We start from the raw sequence: 23,746 nt of genomic DNA on the forward strand, positions 1-23,746 counted from the left end.
GGATTCAAGCAGTGCCTGTGTGGCTTCCCAGTCAGAAGCCGGGCAGCCAATGGTTTTAACACCCTTTAAAAACAGCTCTCACCAATGTGGTGCCATCCAGATGTTTTGAACCCCCATCAGCTGGCAGGAGTTTCTAGTCTAAAACCTCTGGGGTGCACCAGGCTGGCAGAAGCCAATTTTAAACTGTAAATGGCATGGCTGGAACTCACCCCCCATGTTTGCAAGAGCCAAATCAGGACCAGAATCCACTTTCCCACATCTTATTAATATAGCCCAGTTCTGAATGGTGTATAAGGATGGGTGAGTCAAGGAAATGCTTAGAACAGCATGCACTAAAAATGGACTGCAGTGTACAGTAAAATAATTTATTGCTTCTTCCTGTACATGGCTTTCCTTACAAGTAAGGAAGATCCTCTTTGTATGAATGGTGTAGCTGTGCTTTTTTGGGGGGGGAGGGGAGGGAGAGGTGTTACAAAATGTTAGCGCAATTGAGGCATCGATTTTAAAGGAGGACGGGTTTTTTTGTGGGGGCAGAACACCCAACAACATGGAACAATTTAAACAATGCGCTAGCACAGTGTTACGGGGCTAGGTGTTTCTGACCCTGTTTAATTCATGGTGCAAATCTTGCGCCTCCTTGGGGTAAGCGAGGGGCCTTTGCCACGGTGGCCCCGTAAACCGGTCAGGAGTTCCTCTTGCACAAAGCCCTGTTATCTGTTCCGCCTCTTTTCCTTTTTGCTCCTGCTGCTGCTGTTGCTGACGGCTCCGTTCATGGCCGGCGCTTGGACTGCTTTGGCGTGGCCCGTAGCTTTTAAATGTTCGAAGAGCTTATTCCGCGATTGGAACTCGCAGCTGCAGGTAACACACTGGAGGGATGCTTCGTGCTGGCAGTGGGGGAGAAGAAGATTTGTTCTTTAGATTCTTTAGATTCTTTAGATTCTTTATTGTCATTACACAAGTGCAACATTGCACAAGTGCAACGAAATTGGATGCCATCCCTTAAAAACAACAAAAGCAAAACAACAACAACAACCAAACAAACCACATTCCAGCCACACCCACACCCACACCCATCAAACTCCCAGGTCACACTATCGAGTTACAGCATTTAAAAAGGCCACAGCTCTTGGATAGAAACTATTTTTCAGTCTATTTGTCCTTGACTTGATGTTTCTATATCTCCTGCCAGAAGGCAGTAGTGCAAACAGACTGTATCCCGGGTGAGATGCATCCTGCAGGATGTTGTTTGCTTTCCTAAGACAACGGGAACCGTACAGTTCTTCCAAAGATGGGAGAGGATGACCAATAATCCTTTGGGCTGTGGTTATGACCTTCTGGAGCACCTTCCTCTTCCTAGCTGTACAACTGGAGAACCAGGCACAAATACAGTATGTGAGAATGCTCTCTATGGAGCCTCGGTAGAAGGACACCAGCAGTCTCTCACTCAGATTGTTCTTCTTTAAAAGTCTGAGGAAATAAATTCTCTGCTGGGCCTTCTTCACCAGAGCAGTGGTATTTGCGCTCCAAGTCATGCCCTGATCGATAGTCACTCCCAAAAACCTGAATTCCGCCACCCTCTCCACCCGTTCCCCTTTGATATACAAGGGCTGAATGTCCGCCTTTTTTTTCCTGTAATCCACCACCAATTCCTTGGTCTTAGCCGTATTAAGAGCCAGATTGTTCTCTCCACACCAAACACAAAGCCGCTCCACCTCGTCCCGATAGGCGGACTCATCCCCTCCTGAAATGAGCCCCACCACCGTAGTGTCATCAGCAAACTTGATGATTTTGTTGCTGGGATAGATGGCTGTACAATCATACGTATAGAGAGTATAGAGCAGGGGACTCAACACACAACCCTGTGGTGAGCCGGTGTTAAGGCTAAGGGCTGTGGACATATGTGACCCCACTCTAACCCTCTGAGAACGTTCTGACAAAAAATCCAAAACCCAGAGACAGGTGGAGTTGGAGAGTCCAATCGCCTCTAGCTTGGACACCAGTCTATGGGGGAGGATAGTGTTAAAAGCAGAGCTAAAATCCACAAACAGCAGCCTCACATAACTCCCCGGCTGCTCCAGATGGGACAGAGCAGCATGGAGAGTGATAGTGATAGCGTCTTCCGTGGATCTATTTGCCCTGTATGCAAACTGGTAGTTGTCAAAAGTTGATGGAAGACAGGAAATTATATGACGGCGCACCAGTTTCTCAAAACACTTCATGATGATTGGAGTCAGTGCAACTGGTCTGTAGTCGTTCAAACTACTGATTGTAGATTTTTTAGGCAGAGGAACAATAGTTGACGACTTCAGGCAGGGTGGGACAATAGACTGGTGTAAGGACTTGTTGAAGATCTTAGTAAAGACCTTCGCCAGCTGATCCGCACAGCCCTTCAACACCTTTCCCGTGATGCCATCAGGTCCAGCAGCCTTCCTCGGATTCACCATCCTCAATACCTGTCTCACCTCATGCTCCTCTACAGTGAATGAGGGGCCCCTATGGGCTGGTGGCTGTAATACCGGCGTCTCAGGTGGCTCCTTCTCGAAGCGAGCAAAGAAAAAGTTAAGCTCCTCCGCCAGCAAAGGGTCACCATCGACAGCACCAAGGTTAGGTTTGTAGTTGGTAATATGCTGAATCCCCTGCCACATCTTTCTTGTGTTGTTACTCCTTAAATTATCCTCAATCCTCTGCCTATAGACCAGTTTTGCCCGTCGAATACCCCTCTTCAAGTTTGCTCTTGCCACACTGTAAAGCTGCACCTCGCCCGACCTGAAAGCCCTATTCCTTTCCCGCAACAGGCACTGGACCTCTCTATTCATCCAGGGTTTCTGATTGGGATAAAACCGGATGGATTTATTTACTGTGACAGTGTCTGTGCAGTGATTGATATAGCACAGAACTGCCGCCGTGTGCTCCTCCAGGTCTGAACGATCGAAAATATCCCAATTGGTTCTCTCAAAACAGTCCTGCAGCTGGTGGATAGCGCCTTCAGGCCAGATTTTAACAGTCCTTGATATTGTGGGAGCCCGTTTCCTGAGTGGGATATATGCTGGTACCAGGAACAGAGACATATGGTCGGACTGGCCCAAATGTGGCAGCTGTAAGGCCCTATAGCCGTGATTTACATTCGAATAAACTTTATCCAGTGTCTTGTCCCCCCTTGTGGGACATTTCACATGCTGATAGAGCGTTGGGAGCACTGTTTTAAGTTCAACATGATTGAAGTCTCCCGCAATGATGTGCACAGCTTCAGGATGCTTGTCTTGCTGGCTGCTGATAAGGCTCTGCAGGCATCCCAGAGCCAAGTTGGCATTGGCATCTGGTGGCACGTACACACCAGTTAGCATAACAGCTGTAAACTCCCTAGGGAGATAGGCTGGTCTGCATTTAACAGCCACATATTCCAAATCCGGTGAACAGTAACTGCCCACGGTCTTAGAATTATTGGACCAGCATTTGTTCACATATACACACAGCCCCCCTCCTTTGGTTTTTCCGAAGTCCATGCCTCGGTCATGACGATGTACCACACAGCCTTCCAACTGAATAGCCGTGTCTGGTATGGACGGTTGAAGCCATGTCTCAATGACAAATAAGACGCAGCAATCTTTTACGAGACTGTTCTTTGCTGCCAGCAGCCTCAATTCATCCATCTTGTTGGCAAGAGATCTCACATTAGCAAGAAATATGCTAGGGAGTGGTGGTTTAGATGGACTCCTCTGCAATCTTACCAGGACGCCGGCCCGACAACCCCGCCTTTGCCTCCTGTCTCTACGCCGCCTTCGCCTCCTCCCTGGAGGCATAGTAATCCATGGAGAGCCCGGTGGCCTGGCTACTCCCACAGGAGCGTTATCTGGGCGAAAATAATCAGCTCTCACAGCTTGTTCACACTGTAACCCGACCTTCAGAAGTTCCTGCCTGCTATAAATCTTTCTTGCCCGGCCAAACATACTCAGAACAAGTAAAAATAATGAAAACAAAACACTGAAAACAAAACAAAACGCTGAAAACAAAAGGAGAGCACTGAGCCGCAGCGTCTCTGCGCGCCGCCATTAAAGACATTTGTGAGACTGCCTTGCCTGCAGACGGCACAAATGTTTAACTTCGCCTTACAAGGGCAGAGCCACAGCACATATTTAGAGCCCGTGACTTCCTCCAAATAATCATGGGAAAGCTAGTTCTCCCATGGAAGGCGTACAATTCCTTGTATTCTTAAACTACAGCTGCCAGGATTTTGGTGTGTGTGTGTGTGTGTGTGTGTGTGTGTGAAGCCATGTACTTCAAATTTTCAGGATGGGTCCGCCACAAAGTTTTTCTAGTGCTGTTTTGTTTCCCCTTCTTATAATATGTACAATTTTTTAGTGAAACATTTCAACATACAATAAAAACCAAACTAACCTAAAGAAAACAAGAGAAAAAGAAAATACAGAGCCCTTTATCAGGCAGATCTTAAGCCAGGCATAGGGAAACTAAGGGCTGGATCCAACCTACGGATGGTCTGGGAATCAGCGTGTTTTTACATGAATAGAATGTGACTTTTTATTTAAAATGCATCTCTGGGTTATTTGTGGGGCATAGGAATTCATCATTCCCCCCCCCCCCCCGCCCAACAAGGTCTGAGGGACAGCAAACCGGCCCCCTGCTGTAAAGGTTTGCTGACCCCTGCTCCAGATGTTTTGGGAGTACAATTCCCATCATCCCTGACCACTGGGCCTGTTGGCTATGGGAGTTGTAGTCCCAGAACATCTGGCGGGCCAAGTTTGCCTATGCCTGTCTTAACCCTTATCTCTCACAGAAGGAGGTGGACCCTCTGACCAGGGAGCTTCCCTTCTCCCTGCCTCCCGCCCTGGGAGATCTGGCCTTCCCTGCCTCTCACACAGCTTGGGGCTGACAGAGGTGGTAAAAAAAGATGCACATCTAAAGCGCTTCTACATACCATTGCTTGATGCTCTGAAGATCCTCTTACAGCAGAGCTTTTCTTTGTGTCTTTTGTTTTCTTCCCTTTTGCTTTCATATTGCTAGAAGAAGAAAAAGAAGAGGCATTTTCTTCCTCTGCACTGCCGTCTCTGAGCACCCTGGTCAGCCACAGCCAAGGAAGTTAAATTAACAGGAACGGCACATGCAAGGATTCAAGGTCTTTGAAACTAGCATTAAAAAAAAAAAATCCTTTGCAGAATGTTCTTAAAAATGATCCCGTTATACCAGGGGATAGAGCACCAGCAACTCTCTAGCCCAGTGGCTCCCAAACCTTTTTTTTTTTTTTTTGGCCCACCAACCCATTGCTTCCAAACTCATCGCCAATGCCCCCCACCCTATAAAAAGAACTATTCATTTCATGGCTAACTAAGGAAGGTAACACCACAATAAAATTAAAAATAGTGACGATTAATTGCACATTCACTCAAAATCCAGTTAATAAAACTAAATAGTTTTATTAACTGAACAAAACTGATTACCTTAAGGTCTGTGGAATGCTCTCCCCAGAGAGGCTCACCTGGCACCATCATTAAACATTCTTCTTTAATGCCTTTGGCCATTAAATAATCTACAGCCTGTTAAAGCTGGTGTATGTGTGTGTCGGGGGAGGGAACTGTTATGATTATGTTGTCTATTATTATGCTCTGTATTATGCTCCGCAAAATGTGTTCTTAATGTTGTACACCGCCCTGAAATCTTTTGATAAAGGGCAATATATAAATGGAATAAATAATAACAGCAGCACGTGCTTTTCAAAGTCTGATAGTCATTTTACACCTTTTGTGCTCCTCGTAGGCATGTCCAAAGTCAGTTTCGCAGGTCTAATTTGGCCCCCTCTGGCAGTTTATTTCCTGGGGTAAAATCCTTTAAAAAGCTCAAGAACTCTGGTCGGCCCTCACTTTATCAAATCTGGCCCTCTTTGAAAAAACTTTGGACACCCCTGCAAGGGGCTACACTGTCCACTTTGGGAACCAATGTCCTGGATGTCCTCAGGCTACACCCCCCACACCATTCCTGAATGCTGGTAGGGGCTGTTGGAAAATGGAGTCCCAACAACATCCAGAGCGACACAGCTTCCCACGCACCTGTATGATTTGAATTGCACCACAAAGGATTCAAACCGCATTGCAGATTGCTGCATTCAACATCCCCACAACTTTAAGCACTTACCTTTTCACCTCTGCTTTGGGCTCTGTGGTGGGCTCTGCAGTTTCCCCAGTGCTTGCATCTTCCAGGTTGTGGCTTTGGCTGACGTTTCCCACTTCGTCAGTCTCGCTGCTCTGCTTGGTGCTACTGGCCTGCGTAGATGACTCGGCTGGGGGCTCCCCTGGGCTTCTGTCGCTGGGAGGGTCTTCCTGCACCTGTTTGAACAAGAGAAGCATTCGTGACACCCAAGAGAAATGTGCAGACACACCAGAGAAATCCATATTCTAAGATCTAGGCAGGATCTACATTGATCTGTAAAAACATTATTAAATTTAACGTTATGTAACTCTCAATGCAGTTTTCCATTGTCGAAGGCTGGCTGCTCTACAGCGCCCTCTGGTGTCACATTTTAATAATGTGCTTTTAACGTTATAAGCGACCAGTGTAGATCCGTCCCTGGAGCAGTGAAAAGGAAACCTGTGCCCCCCACCCCCAGATCAGGGGTGGGGGGGTCCTTTTCAGACCAAGGGCCTCATTCCTTCCTGACTAACCGTCTTGGAGCCACCTGCCAGAGGCAAAAGTGAGCAGAGCAATAAATGCGAAATGTTACCATTGTACAAAAGGCAACTTTTTCCACCCGCACTCATTCATCTCTAGCCCAGGCAAGTAGGAGGCACAATCAGAGTCCAATGACACATTCCAGCTAGGCAAAAACACTCAAGGAGGGTAAAAAGCAGGACTGGTGTGGGGTGTGACTCAGGAAGGCATGCAGCCGGGGACCAGATATGAGATTCCTGGGCAGGCCACAGGCCTGAGGTTCTCCCACCCCTGTTCTAGATGCTGCCAGGGTATGGGGTGTTAGGGCAGGGGTAGTACCTGTGGTCTCCACCCTGAACTCAGCTCTCACCTGTAGCCCCCAGAGCTGTGGTTCTCAACCTGTGGGTCCCCAGATGTTGTTGGACTACAACGCCTATCATCCCTGAGCTCTGGCCTTGCTAGCTAGGGGTGATGGGAGTTGTAGTTCAACAACATCTGGGGACCCACAGGTTGAGGAAGGCTGTCCTAGAGGCTGTCAACATGTGACAGCAGCCACACTCTGGTAAACACTTTTGAGTGGCCAGCGGCAATTCTATCAAGGGCACAATCTACTGAGGATTCAGGCCAATCACAAATGCAGGCTTGCCAGAAACACGAGGGTTCAGAACTGGTTCTGCAGTCAACTTCTCCTAGGGAATGCTGGAAAGCCAAGGGTTTGGTCCAGAACTCCCTGTACCTGAGCAAGCAACAATTCCCATCATTCTTTGCAGGAAGAAGGCACTGCTGCGAGGTTACTCCCTTATCTGCCCCAAGTGAATCACCCTTCCCTGAACCAACACTCCTCTCATCTGAGAAACCAGGAGCTGCAGTCAGAAGGGAAAGGAGAGGGTGGGTCACCCCCATGGCTATTTAAACACTCCAGGGAAGGAGCAGGGCAGGAGGGAGAGCAGCCAGGAGCAGCAGGGACCTTAGGAAACTGAACTCTGGAAACAGAGAGGGCCCAAGGCAAGCCATTCCTTTAACCTAGGAATGATGGAACTACGGTTCCCTTTTTTTCCTCCTTAAAAAAGAGCTCTGCTTCGTCCTTGCCTGCCCTCTGGTGGACACTGGAGGGAGTGCAGCAACTTGAAGTCACCTGGCAGCCAAAGGGGTTTTCTACAGCCCTGGCCCATCCGCTCCCCCTCTTCAATTGTGGTCCTCACTGGCTTAAGGGCCCTCAAAAGATGACCCCCACAGGGAATTGGCAGCCCCATCCCCCCCAGGCTTGGATGCTGTCAAGGCCCAGTCTTCATCATGTGTTAAGAGCCATAATGAGAGAAATGGTATCATTCAGGTTGCCTTCAACTGCAGATCTACCAACAGAAGCCAACGTAAGAATATAAGAGCCGAAGAATATAAGAAGAGTGCTGTTGGACAAGATGGACCATTGGCCTGATCAAGCAGATCCTTCTTATGTTCTCATGTGCTCATAGCCTTAGCCGTTTCCTACTGCCAGTGTGGTACAGTACTTAAAAGAGTGTTGGACTAGGACCTGGGAAACCAGGGTTCAAGTCCTCCCTCAATCTTGAAGTTCCCTGGGAGACCTTGGGCCAGTCACTGCCTCTGTTGTGGGGATTAACCATGCACGCCACATAATTGAACACATAAACTGAAAGAACAATTTGCACTCAAGGCATCTGCAGTGGTGTAACTCAAGAGTGAATGCAGCCATTGCTGGTGGAGATTATACAACACAAAACATGCAGCAGGAATTCACACCAAAAAATAAAATAAATCTTACCATCATTGGTTTTTGTTTCTTTCTCTGCTTCTTTGAGAGCCTGTAAAAACAAAGTATTAAGATGTCAGTACTGCTCATTTTGGGACGCGGGTGGTGCTGTGGGTTAAACCACAGAGGCGATCAGAAGGTCGGCGGTTCGAATCCCCGCGACGGGGTGAGCTCCCGTTGCTCGGTCCCTGCTCCTGCCAACCTAGCAGTAGATAAATAGGTACCGCTCCAGCGGGAAGGTAGTGTTTCTGTGCACTGCTCTGGTTCACCAGAAGCGGCTTAGTCATGCTGGCCACATGACCCGGAAGCCATACGCCAGCTCCCTCGGCCAATAAAGCGAGATGAGCACCGCAACCCCAGAGTCGGCCACGACTGGACCGAATGGCCAGGGGTCCCTTTACCTTTACTTTACTGCTCATTTTAATTTTTTTTTTCTGGTAAAGGAAGCACTATTTAACATGATTATTGTCATTGTTATTATTAATTGAATTTGTATACCGCCCTATACCCGTAGATATCAGGGTGGTTCACAACATAAAACCACAATTAAAAAAACCCAAAATACGTAATAAAAATAAGAACAAAAACAACCCATTAATCGTCCCTTCCACAACACATTTAAAAGGGCATCAGACACCCAAAGGCCTGGTTAAAGAGGAATGTTTTTGTCTGGGGGCCTTAAGGTTACAAAAACCAGTACTGAGATGGCCACTGCTCTCAGACGCACAATCTAGACAGACACGACACACGAGGGAAAAGGACCCAGAGGGAGGAGGAAAAAGCAAGTGCTTAAGTAAGAGCCATTCACTTTTATGGTCATGAACATGGGACCACTATTCAAGCAGGAGACAATCTTGCTCCATGCTTTTTTGTGACCCCAAACATGCTCCCACCTGCCTAGCAGTGGCATTAAATACATTGATTTTTACAATATCCCATTACCAAAGGAGCTTTTACAGTAACAGCTGAGGGACATAGGAAGCTGCCTTATATTGAGTCAGGCCACTGGCCCATCTAGTTCAGTGCTGCATCCACTGACTGGCAGCAGCTCTCCAGGATTTCAGATAGGACATCTCTCCCTCCTTGGGATTGAACCTGGGAGATTTTGCATGCAAAGTAGATGCTCTGCCACATCTTTCCCCATCTTGTAATAAATACTTCTGTTTGGGTAGTTCTTCTGTCTCCTCTTCCTCGTCAGCATTCAGTTCATTCTCATCAGCCGCAGCAACAGAAAATCCCTCCTCTTCCTCCTCCAGTTGTTGCCGCAACAAGGCTACCATCTCTCTGTGCTTCTTGGACTTTTCGTGGTTCTTCATGCTGCAAAGAGTTGTCAGAGAGGAGTTAGGAAGAGAGCAGCTGGGCTTGAACAGCCTGGCAACTGCAGAAGTGGATTAAACACAGGCACACTTGGGACAAACGCCTTGGAAATCAATGCAACTTTCTTCCAAGAAAGTCTGAGACACATGACAAGCAAAGGGTCTATATCAGGGGTCAGCAAACTTTTTCAGCAGGGGGCCAGTCCACTGTCCCTCAGACCTTGTGGGGGGCCGGACTATATTTTTGGGGGGGAAATGAACGAATTCCTGTGCCCCACAAATAACCCAGAGATGCATTTAAAATAAAAGGACACATTCTACTCAGGTAAAAACACGCTAATTCCCGGACCATCTGCGGGCCGGATTTAGAAGGCGATTGGGCCACATCCGGCCCCCGGGCTTTACTTTGCCTACTCATGGTCTATATATTCCCCCAGGAAAGCCAGTTTTCTTTTCAGGGGGTGTCAAGGGGGTTAGAAAAAGAGAGAAACTCACGCCTTATCGGTCTTAAAGGATTTATCACAAGCAGGGCAGTAGAGATCATCATAAAAGTCAGCCTCGTCAGTCTCTTCACTCAATTTATCTGAAAGAGGTAAGTAACGGCAGAAGAACCTGAAATGACTCAAGTAAAGATACTTGGAACCATATTTCTACGCTTGATTACTCAGGGCTAAGTCCTAACGAGTGGCATTAATAGGGGTTACATTTTGAACTGAAGCCTTACAAGTGAGTGATAGAGTCACGCCTAGTCAAAAAGAAATCCCATTTGGCCTGTAATCCTATGCACAGTTATTTTTTATTTATTTCCTTATAGCATTGAAATCCCAAGCTTTTTCTCCACAGAGCTCAAGGTGGCAACTACAATTCTCCTCATTTAACCACCACAACAACCCTACCAGGTAGATTACGCTGAGAGGCAGCGACTGGCCCAGTGTCCCCCAGTAGTTTCATGGTCAAATGGGGATTTGAACCCTGGTCTCCCAGATCCTTGTCCAACACGCTAATCCAGGCATAGGCAAACTTGGCCCTCCAGATGTTTTGGGACTACAACTCCCATCATCCCTGACCACTGGTCCTGTTAGCTAGGGATGATGGGAGTTGTAGTCCCAAAACAGCTGGAGGGCCAAGTTTGCCTACGCCTGCTCTAATCTCTCTTGGGAATAAATACCACTGGATTTCAGTTACACTACAGCAACACACTTGAGTATTTGTGCTGTCTTAAACTACAGCTGCTTCTTTGCTTAAAAGACCCGATGAACTGATTTGCTAACGTTCATATATTGCCGTTTTCACTGCACAAGAAGCCTGCAACTCATGCACATTTAATTCATGCACATTTGAAATTAAAAGGGGGAAGGAAAAAAATACTTTCGCAATCCCACCTGTCATTGGACCCAAAGTGCTTTGACTATACACAATTTTGGTTCCAGGCGTAATCCCCGGAACGTATCCCCAGTGTAATTTACGATCTTCCTGTATTTGTTGCAAACTGCAAGTTGACGCGAAAACCTCTGGCTGCTTGGCAAGTCCCCTAGTCTGGAACCCAGCAGAAAACACTGGCAGGTTTACCCAGCTCTGCCATTAGTGGCAAACTGCAATCTCTCCCTTACCATCTTTTGACTCCTGCTCCTCCTCCTTCTCTCCTTCATCGGAACCATCTCCAAACTCCTTTTCGTACTGGGCTTCCATCTGCTGCAGTTCTCGCTCCAGATCGGACATGACAATCCAGCTCTGCTCCTTATACTGCTCCACCAGCCTTTGAAAGGAGAAGGTTTGATTTGTGTGACATGCTTGGCTATCAAAATGGCCTCACCAGCAAAGAACTCTCAAATCTCCCAAACAGATGAAACAGGGGCAGACTCGGGAAAATATGGTGCCTTGAGCAAGGACAAAATTTGGTGCTTCCTTCCACAACAAATATTTCTTGTTTTCACAATAATTCCATTTGGGTGTAGTTACTTCCCCAGGGACGCAGGTGGCGCTGTGGGTTAAACCACAGAGCCTAGGACTTGCCTATCAGAAGGTTGGCGGTTCGAATCCCCGCAACGGGGTGAGCTCCTGTTGCTCGGTCCCTGCTCCTGCCAACCTAGCAGTTTGAAAGCACGTCAAAGTGCAAGTAGATAAATAGGTACCACTCCGGCGGGAAGGTAAACGGCGTTTCTGTGCACTGCTCTGGTTCGCCAGAAGTGGCTTAGTCATGCTGGCCACATGACCCGGAAGCTGTACGCCGGCTCCCTTGGCCAATAAAGCAAGATGAGCGCCACAACCCCAGAGTTGGTCACGACTTGACCTAATGGTCAGGGGTCCCTTTACCTTTAACTTCCCCACCCCCACCCCCAGTAGGTAGCCTTACCAATATAGGCATTGCCCCAAATCCAGTGCTGAGATGAAGGGACAGAATAATTTAAGAAGGATGTTGACAAGCTGGAAAGTGTGCAGAAGAGGGCAACCAAGATGACCAAGGCTCTGGAAACTACCGTACTTTTTCATGTATAACACGCCCCCGTGTATAAGACGCCCCCTATTTTTGAGGATTCCAAATTAAGAAAATGGGGGGGGGGTGGATTGCCCCATGTATAAGACAACCCTCCCCTTTTCTTAAGATATTTTTAAAAGAAAAATACCTAGTCTTATACATAGGAAAGTATGGTAAGTCTTATGAGGAGCGGTTCAAGGAGCTGGGCATATTTAGCCTGGAAAAGAGGAAACTGGGTGGAGATTGGATAGCTATCTTCAAATATCTTAAAGACTGTCACATGGAAGAAGGAGCAACAGTTTGCTTTCTCCTGCCCTGGAGGGTAGGGCTCGAACCAATGGATTCAAGTTACAAGAAAGGAGTTTCCGACTAAACATCAGGAAGAAGTTTCTGACCGTTAAGAGCTGTTTGACTCCGTTGGAAAGTTGTGGGCTCTCTTCCCTTGGAGGTTTTTAAGCAGAGGTTGGGTGGCCGCCTGTCATGGCTGCTTTAGCTGAGATTCCTGCATCGCAAGGGGGTAGGACAAGGTCCCTTCCAACTCTACAGTTCTCTGATTTTAGGAGTCCCTGAACCGTTCAGAGAACATGAGGGCACAGTGGTAAGAGTCTCTGTCCTCAGGGCTGGTGTCCAGCATCAATGGACAGCCACCTAGGTCCACACCACCACAGAGGCCCACTGCGCATGCTCAGAGGCTCTGCTCCCCTTGCTGCTGCTCCCCTCCGCACTTCCTGCCTGACACCCCCCCCCCCACTCACAGCAAGAACGCAAGCAGTGACAAGAGTGAGCAGACCAAGCAGATGTGGGGAAGAAGAAGAGTTTGGATTTGATATCCTGCTTTATCACTACCCGAAGGAGTCTCAAAGCGGCTAACATTCTCCTTTCCCCTCCTCCCCCACAACAAACACTCTGTGAGGTGAGTGGGGCTGGGAGACTTCAGAGAAGTGTGACTGGCCCAAGGTCACCCAGCAGCTGCATGTGGAGGAGCGGGGAAGCGAACCCGGTTCACCAGATTACGAGTCCACCGCTCTTAACCACTCCACCACAGGGAAGCTGTGGTGCTCCAAAGTTTCTGGACTCCAACTCCCATTGGCTTCAGCCAGCACGGCCAATAGCCAGGCATGATGGGAGTTGAGGTTCACAACAATCTGGAGCCCCGCAGCTTCTCCATCCTTACGTCAAGTTCCCTTTCTGGGCAGTGGTGAGGATTAGGGGAAACAAACAGGCCATGGTAAGTTCATCTTGCCCAAGCCCACCCCGCAAAAAACATGGGAGCCAGCACTGTGCCCTTCCCTATGTCTCCCCCTGCAAACAGACAACTGCATTTCAGGAAGGAAACTTCCAGCCTCGCCTCTGCTTTGACGTGATAGTTTTCTACAGGCAGGGATGGATTAATTTTTTTGTTATGCATTGCAAAGGGTGGTGCTCTTTTATGGATCCTTCCCTATTTGGCTGTCGCAATCTGCAAAGGACCAGGATATATACCATGAAAATAAATAAATCAGCTACAGGCTCTCGGCTAAGAGAAAGCTTCCCATACTTTGCTTGCTTCAGTTTCTGCTTCCGGCGCAGCTCCTCTGCCTTCTTTGCTTTCTCGGCGTTCTGCTCTTCCAGAAGCTTCCGGTGCGCCTGAACCCGCTTGTCCCTCTTCCGGATGAAGGCCACCAGCTCGCGGACCAGCTCGTTGCGCTCCCGCCTGGCTTTGTCGCGCGTCTTCTTGTTCTCCTTCTCCATCGCTCGCTTCTCCCAGCGGTTGGAGGCTTGCCTGGTGTCATACTCTTCCTTCCAGGCAAAATTCTTCCGGGTGCAGAAACTCTGCCAGTATCCATAGAAGGGGTGAACGACCTACTTGGGAGGAGAGGGGAGAGAGAGCACAGAAGGAAGGATCAACAATTAAGTACCTTTCAAAATCAGTCCTTTAAAGGGACGATTTACAACCCCTTTTGGACAGGAAGGACTTGGCCACAGTAAGCCATGGCCTAGCAACTGACAGGCTGGATTGCTGCAATGTGCTCTACATGGGGCTGCCCTTGAAGATCAACTCAGAAATTCCAAAACTGGCCCAAAATGCAGCGGCCAGATTAGTGGCAGGGTACCTTTCAGATTTCACATAGGTTCTGTTTCCAAACAGCTGCCCTGGCTGTCAGTTTGTTTCCAGGCCTGATTCAAGATGCTCACATTAGAGTTTGAAGACCTACATGACAAAGGCCCCCAAAAGACATGGAAGACGACCTCCTTCCCTACAGACTCTCTCGGGTATCAGGATCAGAAGAGGGGGCCCTCTACTCCACGGAGGTGTCGTGGTAGATCTTAATGTGTTCATACAGAATGGCTCACCATAGGAGCCTAGATCACCAGTCTAGATTTCTGGAAAGAAATCTAGACTACATAATACCAGTGTCAGATGGGAGTGGTGGTTGCTCGTGAGTAACCAGTCAGGACTCTGACCTGTCTTTTACAGGTTTTGTTTTGGTGCAAAACTATTTACAGTGCAGAACCACAAGTTCATGTCTGCCTCAGTGGCTAGCAGAATCCGGGAGTGGTCGTTTATGGGTCCTCCCCCAACATAAGAGCTTAGTCACCCCCAGCCTTTTCCTTCCTTCTTTGCGTTTTACATCTCTACGCAAGGTGGGCGACGGAAAAGGCGTGCTTCCCTCCTGGCCAGCTTGGCCAAGAGCTTTGCTGAGGCTCCCAGCAGCAGCCTCTAGCCCTTTCCCCTCCTTTACCTGGGAGGTGTGGCTTTCCCCACCCTCAGACTGACAACGTGCGACGTTGGGGCTCCCAGCAGCATCCTCTGCTCCCTTCCCCTCTTCCCCACTGGAGGTGTGGCTTTCCCCATCGCAGGAAGAGGAACTGCTTCTCAGGATTTTCAGAGATCCCTGTATCCCAACTGCCCCTCTGCCTCCCTTCCCTGTTCTGATGGCGGTCCCCTGACAACCAGTATTTGGGGGCGATTTAGCAGCAAACAAAACTACAGGAGCACCACGCAAAAAACTGTGTTACAAATCAATTAGTCCTCCACTGCAGGGTTTTGGTTGAGATGACACTTGCGGTCCCTTTTCCAACCCTACAGTTCTATGAGCCGATGAATCTACAGTGCAATCCTATATATGTCTACTTGGAAGTAAGCTCCACTGAGTTCAGTGGGACTTACACCCAGGTAGGTGTGTACAGATCGTGAAGCTGAGGCTCCGATACTTTGGCCACCTCATGAGAAGAGAAGACTCCCCGGAAAAGACCCTGATGTCGGGAAAGATGGAGGGCACAAGGAGAAGGGGACGACAGAGGACGAGACGGTTGGACAGTGTTCTCGAAGCTACCAGCATGAGTTTGACCAAACTGCGGGAGGCAGTGGAAGACAGGAGTGCCTGGTGTGCTCTCTGGTCCAGGGGGTCACGAAGAGTCGGACACGACTAAACGACTAAACAACAACAACAAGGTGTGTACAGGACTGCAGCCTTGGCTTCTTACCGTGTCAAAGTCACTCAGGGAGTCTCCAAAACTTGGAAATTCTTCAGCATCTTCCTCCGGCATGGATTCCATTTCTTCCTTCGCAATCATTTCGAAGACGTGCCGATACACCGCGAAGAAGCCCTGAAAGAGATCGCAGAGAGAGAAGGCAGGGCTCAGGTGACTAAACGGAAGTGATGGTGTGTGGGAAGAACTGTTCAGGTTTCCCAGCTTCCGATACACAATTCAACTGTTGGGCTGGTTTGTAACCATCCCCCGTTAAGGTGCATTCAGATGTGAGGAATATCCTGTTAGTTTCCCAGATTAGTTTGTTTTCTAATGTTCCTGTCACACTGCAGGACGTGTTGCATTATGGAAATGTGACTTTTTAACCAACATATGGGCATGTCGTTCTAAATTTTGCTCACAGCAGTGGGTACCAACATCATCGGACATTGTCGTTACTCCCTCCCACCCCCCGATTTCTGCACACGACACATGCTTCTGTTCCTCCAGGAAAGAGCTGGACGCTGGTATACCCCACCCCACCCCCCAATTGAATCGCTTTGCTCCCACGATTTTCTGGATCAATGAGGCTGCAAATTAGTGATTTAGTTCTCTGGGTAACTATAACCTATGCATAAGGGAGGGAGGTATCTCTGGACTTGGAGGAATGCCATGGTTTGCAGAAGCACCCAAAAAAATATTTTGTGGGTGGAATCTAAGAAGAGAAGGGGGAAGAAAGAGCTCTGTGAGCTCAGCAGCCACAGACACCTGTTGGCTGACAAAACATAAGATCAAAAGCACATATTGTTATAGGAATGTATTAGATAAAACGTTAAAGAAATATACAATAATAAGAGTACATTCATTTGTAAAAAAAGGGGGGGGATATACGGCGGGAAAGACGGGAAGTCCAATGTGTTGGTATGTATATGATTTTGGAAAAGTTTTTGTTTCTTTCTTTTTTCCTTTAATTTTTTCTTTCTTTTTCAGGTATATAAAATTTGTATATAATCTTTGTATAAATGTTGGAAAGTATATTATAATAAGCCTTGTAATGTAGTATGACAATGTTTACCGATGCATTCTAAGAATGTTAAAAAATAAATAATATGCAAAAAAAAAGATAAAACAAATAAAAGGGATCTTGAGACGGGAAACAGAGTGTAATATCTTGAAAACAGCAAGGCTGGCTGGTATTGTGGACAGGAATCTACCACAGTGCAACAACGTCTGTTACAGGTCTCACTGGACACTGCCTAACTTCCATGGTTCTCTTCGTGTTGAGTTACCTTCTCATCATCTCCGTAGCCAGAGTAACAGGTAACGGTGAAATATTGGAAGATGTCCAGGCTGTCATCTTGGTATTCTCCATCGACGCCCCCTTTCAGCAAAGCTTCCCTGTGATTGTCGTACCTAAGAAGAAGAACAGAAAGCAAAGCCTGAAGCTTTTCAAATTAATGAGCTTTAGAAAAATGGTGGAATGAAGTTATATGGCTTTGGCAGAAATGTTATAAGGAACTAGGTACAGATAGATTGTTAATGTATTAAAGGGAAAAAAAATAAGGTTAGAATATGTTAAGATTAATTACAGGACAGAAAACAGAGGAAGATGGAAAGGAATTGCTGAAACAGTTAATTGAAGTGGAATACAAAAAGGGAGGCGTGAGGAAGTCAATGAAACAAGTGAATGAAAGCTAAGATTGAAAATATTGGAAGTGTTTTTAATTGTTTTTGTTTTGTTTTGTTAATTCAATGTTTTACGTAGTGTTTTTGTATTGTATTATATTGATTTGTTTTTAAAAAATTTCTTTCTTTTTGTAATCTTTAAACTCTCAATAAATATTATTTTTTTTAAAAAAAGAAGCTTTTCAATGCAGAATGAAAGAAAATCACCATTCTTCTTTAAATCCCAGGGCATTGGCTTAGACTATCATAGGCGGCTGAGTGGGGACTCGGACTGCAACCATCCAGGAGAGGAGATGGCAAAGGCTTACCAGGCTCTTTCTTGGGGATCGCTCAGGACGTCGTACGCAGCTTGGATCAGCTTGAACTGCTCAGCCGCTTCTTCAGCGTTTTCGAGGTTCTTATCTGCAGAGACACAGCAGAGGGATTTAAGCAACACGGCCAGGTTGAAATCAGGGAAGAACAGGAATGCTCCAGTGACATGGCAGGAAGTAAATTCTGCGGGCGCAGAATGCTGTGTGGCGAGGTCCTTGCCGCGGGATCACATTCACCCAGTGCTTTACCAACTGCACTGGCTCCTGGTAGAGTACAGGGTCAGGTTTAAGGTGCTGGTTTTGACCTTTAAAGCCCTATGCGGCCTAGGACCCACATACCTAAGGGACCGCCTCTCCTGGCAGGCCCTGCGGAGGACCTTAAGGCCCACAAATAACAACACTTTGGAGGTCCCAAGTCGCAAGGTGGTTAGGTTGGTCTCAGCTACGGCCAGGGCCTTTTCAGTACTGGCCCCGACTTAGTGGAATGCTCTGTCACAAGAGACTAGGGTCCAGCGGGACTTGACATCTTTCCACAGAGCCTGCAAGACAGAGCTGTTCTGCCTGGCCTTTGGTTTGGACTCAGTCTGACCCTTATGTTTCCCTCCCTTTACGGTTTTGATCTATAGGCTACTTTTAAAAAGAGGCTGCATTTTAAATTGCATTTTATCCTGTATTTTAAATTGGTTCCCCCCCCCCCATTATGTTTTTACTGTAATTTTACTGGTGTTAGCCGCCCTGAGCCTGGCTCTGGCTGGGTATAAATCAAATTTATTATTATTAAATATATTAAACCAGCCAAAATAATTTACAGCAAGATGAACAGGGTGGGTCCAAAAAATACAGGGTTTCATCCAATATTAGTTTCCCTCAGAGTAAGCCCACTGAAATTAATAGGCACAACTTACAGAATCACAGAACTGTAGAGCCTGAAGGGACCACGAGGGTCATCCAGTCTGACCCCTGCAATGCAGGAATCTTTTGTCCGACGTGGAGCTTGAACCCACGACCCTCAAATTGAGAGCCTCATGCTCTTCTGACTGGTGCCACCGTTCCATTTCAATGGATCTACTTTGAGGAGATTGAGCGTTGGCTACAATTCATGTAACTCAGGTGTTTAAGATATGGGTAGAGAGACGAGTCTTCAGCATACAGAGAAAGTGATATAATCCAGGTGTCAAGGGCACCTCTGTGGGGAGGGGATTCCACAGCTTAGGGGAAGTCTTAAGGGAAAGGGGGGGTCTTTCAGGTTTTAGGGACGTATGTGAGCCCCTTGAACTGAGCCCAGAAACAAACGGAAAACCAGTGCAGCTGTTTTGAAAGAGCCACGCAGGTTTTGAATGACACATCAGCCAGTAATCCAGCTGCTGCGTTTTGGATCCTTTTAGAAGTTTCTTTTCTTTCTTTTTTTACATTTTTATTGGGTTTTATAACACATCATTTCCAACAATCATATAACATAACTTCTTATCTTATACAATGTTTTAGACTTCCGTCAACACCTCTGATGATTTTCCATTCTTTATCACTTATTCTGCATTTCTTAATTTCTCTATTACTCTATTACCGAGGGCCTTCTGGCGGTTCCCTCATTGCGAGAAGTGAGGCTACAGGGAACCAGACAGAGGGCCTTCTCGGTAGTGGCACCCGCCCTGTGGAACGCCCTCCCATCAGATGTCAAAGAGATAAACAATTACCTGACATTCAGAAGACATCTTAAGGCAGCCCTGTTTAGGGAAGTTTTTAATATGTAACGCTGTACTGTTTTTAACAGTTGATTGGGAGCCGCCCAGAGTGGCTGGGGAAACTCAGTCAGATGGGCGGGGTATAAACAATAAATTATTATTATTATTATCATCATCATCATCATCATCATCATTAACTAATAATTCTCCTCATAGTCTTTCTTGCAATATTTCAGATAGTCCTCCTTACAAAACTTCTTGCAGTCCTACTAGCGTAATCTGTTCATTACAATTACTTTTCAAATAGTTCGTATATTTACTCCAGTCTTCTAAGAATCTCTGGTCCCGCAGGTTTCAAATCCTTCCTGTTAATTTATCCAGTTCTGCACAGTCCATCAATTTCATCCACCATTCTTCTTTCGTCGGTAATTCTTCTGGATCCTTTTAGAAGTTTCAGAATCATCTCCAAGTAAGGTGGCCAAGTATCTCTGGCCAAAAGGGGCCATAGCTGGTGAACCAGGCAGAACTGGAAATGCATTGCTAGATTCAGAAAACTGTAGAGTTTTGACCCCAAAGGTCATTTAGTCCAAGCCCCTGCGATGCAGGAATCTCAGCTATAAAGCATGCAAGACAGATGGCCACCCAACCTCTGCTTAAAAACCTCCATGGAAGGAGAGTCCACCAACTTGGGAGGGAGTTGAACAGCTTAGTGTCAGAAAGTTCTTCCTGATGTTTAGTCGGAATCTCCTTTCTTGTAAATTGAATCCATTGGTTTGAGTCCTACCCTCCAGGGCAGGAGAAAACAAGCTTTCCCCATCTTCTATGTGACAGCCCTTTAGATATTTGAAGATGGCTATCATGCCTGCTCTCAGTCTCCTCTTTTCCAGGCTATACCTATCCAAGTCCTTCAACCGTTCCTCCTATGCCTTGGATTCCAGACCCTTAATCAGGCACCCCCAAACTTGGCCCTCCAGCTGTTTTGGGACTACAACTCCCATCATCCCTAGCTAACAGGACCAGTGGCCAGGGGTGATGGGAATTGTAGTCCCCAAAAAGAGCTGGAGGGCCAAGTTCGGGGATGCCTGCCCTTAATCATTCCTAGCCATCAAGGACAGTTATTCATCCTTATCGATCACCACGAGATGTGCTTTCAAGAAGGAAGACATAAAAGATGCCACATGGAACATGCCTTAAAACATTGAAGAGCTCCCATATCAGTCAGGCAGTCTTCCAAAGCCACTGAGCATACAAGTCCTCATTGGGCTGTTTTTGGGGTGTCCCCCCCCCCACAACGTTGGTGGTTTTGTGCTTCTGCAATGTTTGGGGCTCCTGTTGCTGATGCCTCCCTGAACTCAATAATAATAATAATAATAATAATAATAATAATAATAATAATAATTTTATTTATATCCTGCCCTCCCCAGCCGAAGCCGGGCTCAGGGCGGCTAGCAATAATCAAATAATCAAACAATCAAATAATCACACATTCTAAAATTATTTCATTATAAAAATTAATTAAAATCAAATTAATGGCAACCAATTAAGCAAAATTCTGTGCAGGTTGCCAGAGGAGGGAGTCAGGCTGCGCCCTGACCAAAGGCCTGGTGGAACAACTCTGTCTTGCAGGCCCTGCGGAAAGATGTCAGGTCCCGCAGGGCCCTAGTCTCTTGTGACAGAGCGTTCCACCAGATTGGAGCCACAGCCGAGAAGGCCCTGGCTCTAGTTGAGGCCAGCCTAACCTCTCTGAGGCCTGGGACCTTGAGGATGTTATTATTTGCAGACCGTAGGTTTCTCTGTGGGGCATACCAGGAGAGGCGGTCCCGTAGGTACAAGGGTCCTAGGCCGTATAGGGCTTTAAAGGGATCTATTTCTGAGTAAACATGTATAGGATCGTGTTGTCAGAGGTTGCTCATAGAAAGCGCACTCCATAGCATTTGTGCTGCCAGCCACAGTTATTATGACCTCACTAAAACAATTAAAAAACTATGTAGAGACACCCTTCCTGTGTTTGGATAATGCAAGAGCACAACAAAGCAAAGCAATATGGTTGGCATCCAGTGCCAGTCATTCTTAGAGTACATGCACTGAAATCAATGGTCTATTCTGAGTACAGTATAACTAATATATTAGTTGGCTATTCAATATATCTAATATATTGGACAAAAACAGCTGAGAATTCTTTAGCACATTTAAAGGCTAATAAATTGGTTATGGTGCAGGTTTTTGCCATAATAAATTTGTTATTCTTTAACAGGAGTCTTTGCTCTTTTTTATTACAACGGACTAACAAAGCTACCTTCTGGAAATATATTGAATGATGGCTTATTAATTGTTTATTTTATATTTTACATCAAACTACCATTTTCCGTTCTAAGCCCCTCTGCAGACAGTAAGAGGGTCAAAAAGCAGGATATTAAGCTAGCAAGAATTAATAACTAATCAGGTGTTGGATTAGGAATACAGCTTCATTCTAGGCTACCAACTTTAATTTAATATTAGTCATGATATAGAGGCACCAAGTCTGTAGCCCTCACTATTGTCACGGTTGATGTTGTTAAGCAGAGTATGCAATGATTTTGCACTGAAAAGTGTAAGACACTTGATTTTCATTTTAACAGAACTGCTAGGTGCAGCTATTAAACAAACTTATAGAGCAGTCGCCTATACTACATCTCAGAGGTAAACTCTTTTTTTTTTACTGCCCCTTACTCCCAGGTGCATAGGATCAAGTCCTGACTAAAAGAAGTTTAGTCTCAGGCAATAGGAAAGAAATGCTGCACGCTGTTTCTCTCTCTCAGAGCTTCATTTCTTTCCAGATTGGGGTGGGGGACACATCCCAGAGGCCAGGTAGGTCCCACGAGGTCAGGCAGAAACAACCTTGACCCCCCCCCCCAAGCGACAGGCCTGGCTGTAACTGACGCCAGTACAGCTGCCACACAACCCAATTACCGCCTTTGTAATAATTCGATCGTTCAGTGTGGCAGCACCTGCCCTTTGGAACTCCCTGCCTAGTGATATCCGGTTTAGTATATTAACTTCTCTGTGTTTCAATGTATTGTAACGCGCGCGCCCCCGCTCCCATTTTATGGTTTTATCTTTTTGCAAACGGCTCTGAGGTTTTGATATATATATATATATTAAAAAAACAACACCCCAGAACCAAGCGGTGTGTGTGTGTGTGTGAGAGAGAGAGAGAGAGAGAGAGCGAGAGCGAGAGCGAGAGAGAGAGAGAGAGAGAGAGAGAGAAGTAAATAATAAATACCTGGATGCCAACGTAACGCCAGCCTCCGGTAGGCTCGCTTCAGGTCTTCGTCGGAGGCGTCGCGCTTCACCCCCAGCACCTCGTAGTGGCACTTCATCCTGGGAGGCGCCTGCGGGACTCAGCGCCACTCAGCAGAAGGCGAAGCAGAGCGTTCTGGGGAGCCCTCCTGGGCCGGCACCCTCGTGCTGAGGGCACCGAGAGACGCAGCCGGCGAGAGGAGAGGAGGGACCGGAAGGAGCGGAGGAGCCATACAGGAGACCAAAGCCACTTCCCGCTGCCGGGTTGGGAGGCGGAGCTGACGACGGATCTAAGCGGCAGATGGGGATCAGCTGGAGTCAGCGCCGGGGATGCTGCTTGGATGGAAGGGAAGCTGGCGCAGCGCTGAGCGGAGAAGCTTTTGGTGGCGGGCAGAACTCTCGGCACGCGGAAGTTCCGAAGCGGCGGATACCGCTTTGATGTTGATAGAACGCCGGAAACCCGAACGTTCCAGCGCTATGGCGGCGTCAGAACGCCCAAGACGCGAAAGTTCCGGAGCAGCGGAGGCTCCTTTGATGTTAATTGAACGCCGGAAACCTGAACGTTCCACAGCTATGTAGGGGAGGCTGCCCGTAGGTGTGCGCGCTAAAGCTACAAACGCCCCCGGGGTAGGTAGAGGAGGGAGAGCTCTTAGGAACACCGTTGACGCTAAAAAGCGAGTGAGAACGATTGTTTCGTAATGTTTTGTTTCTCCACTTTTTCCAAATAACTATCTCCTTGCGGCGGCTCAGGTCGATTTGTTCTTTAAAGACACTAAGAGGCCAATAAAAACAAGCGATATTTTGTAGTTTTGCGAAATTGCGGCTCTTTTTTTGGGGGGGGGGGCAGTAAGAAGCAAGCTGCCGCGTGCAGACGTTATTTTGCTCAGAAATCAGCAAGAGGTGAGGTCGTGCAAGCGGGGTGAGCTTATTTGCTCCCAGCAGTGAATACATAGTAGACATAATGTAAAAAGTTCCATTTTTATAGCGAGAGGCTAGAAGACAGCAGTGAGTCCCTTTTTGCAGTGCACTAGAAATGTGCTGTTTGAAAAAACAACCCAGAGCCAAACCAGTGTGATACCAAACAGCAGGGCAAGGTACTCGAGACTGCAGTTCCTGTC

At 47.1% G+C, this 23,746-nt stretch overlaps 1 protein-coding gene across 1 annotated transcript; it reads right to left on the reverse strand.

The window, feature by feature from the left end:
- Positions 1-454: 454 nt before the first annotated feature.
- On the reverse strand, positions 455-23,450 carry DNAJC21 (DnaJ heat shock protein family (Hsp40) member C21). Its single transcript, XM_079994920.1, has 12 exons — positions 22,612-23,450; positions 17,665-17,758; positions 16,960-17,083; positions 15,686-15,808; positions 13,755-14,059; positions 11,352-11,497; positions 10,237-10,324; positions 9,584-9,742; positions 8,438-8,477; positions 6,145-6,335; positions 4,934-5,015; positions 455-884 (listed from the first exon to the last, which is right to left on the reverse strand). Exons 1-12 carry the CDS (start codon positions 22,706-22,708, stop codon positions 711-713), a joined length of 1,623 nt encoding a protein of 540 aa, XP_079851046.1. The 5' UTR covers positions 22,709-23,450; the 3' UTR covers positions 455-710.
- Between the last annotated feature and the right edge of the window lie 296 nt (positions 23,451-23,746).

The sequence above is a fragment of the Podarcis cretensis genome (assembly GCF_951804945.1).
Source record: "Podarcis cretensis genome assembly, chromosome: 11".
Lineage (NCBI taxonomy): Eukaryota > Metazoa > Chordata > Lepidosauria > Squamata > Lacertidae > Podarcis > Podarcis cretensis.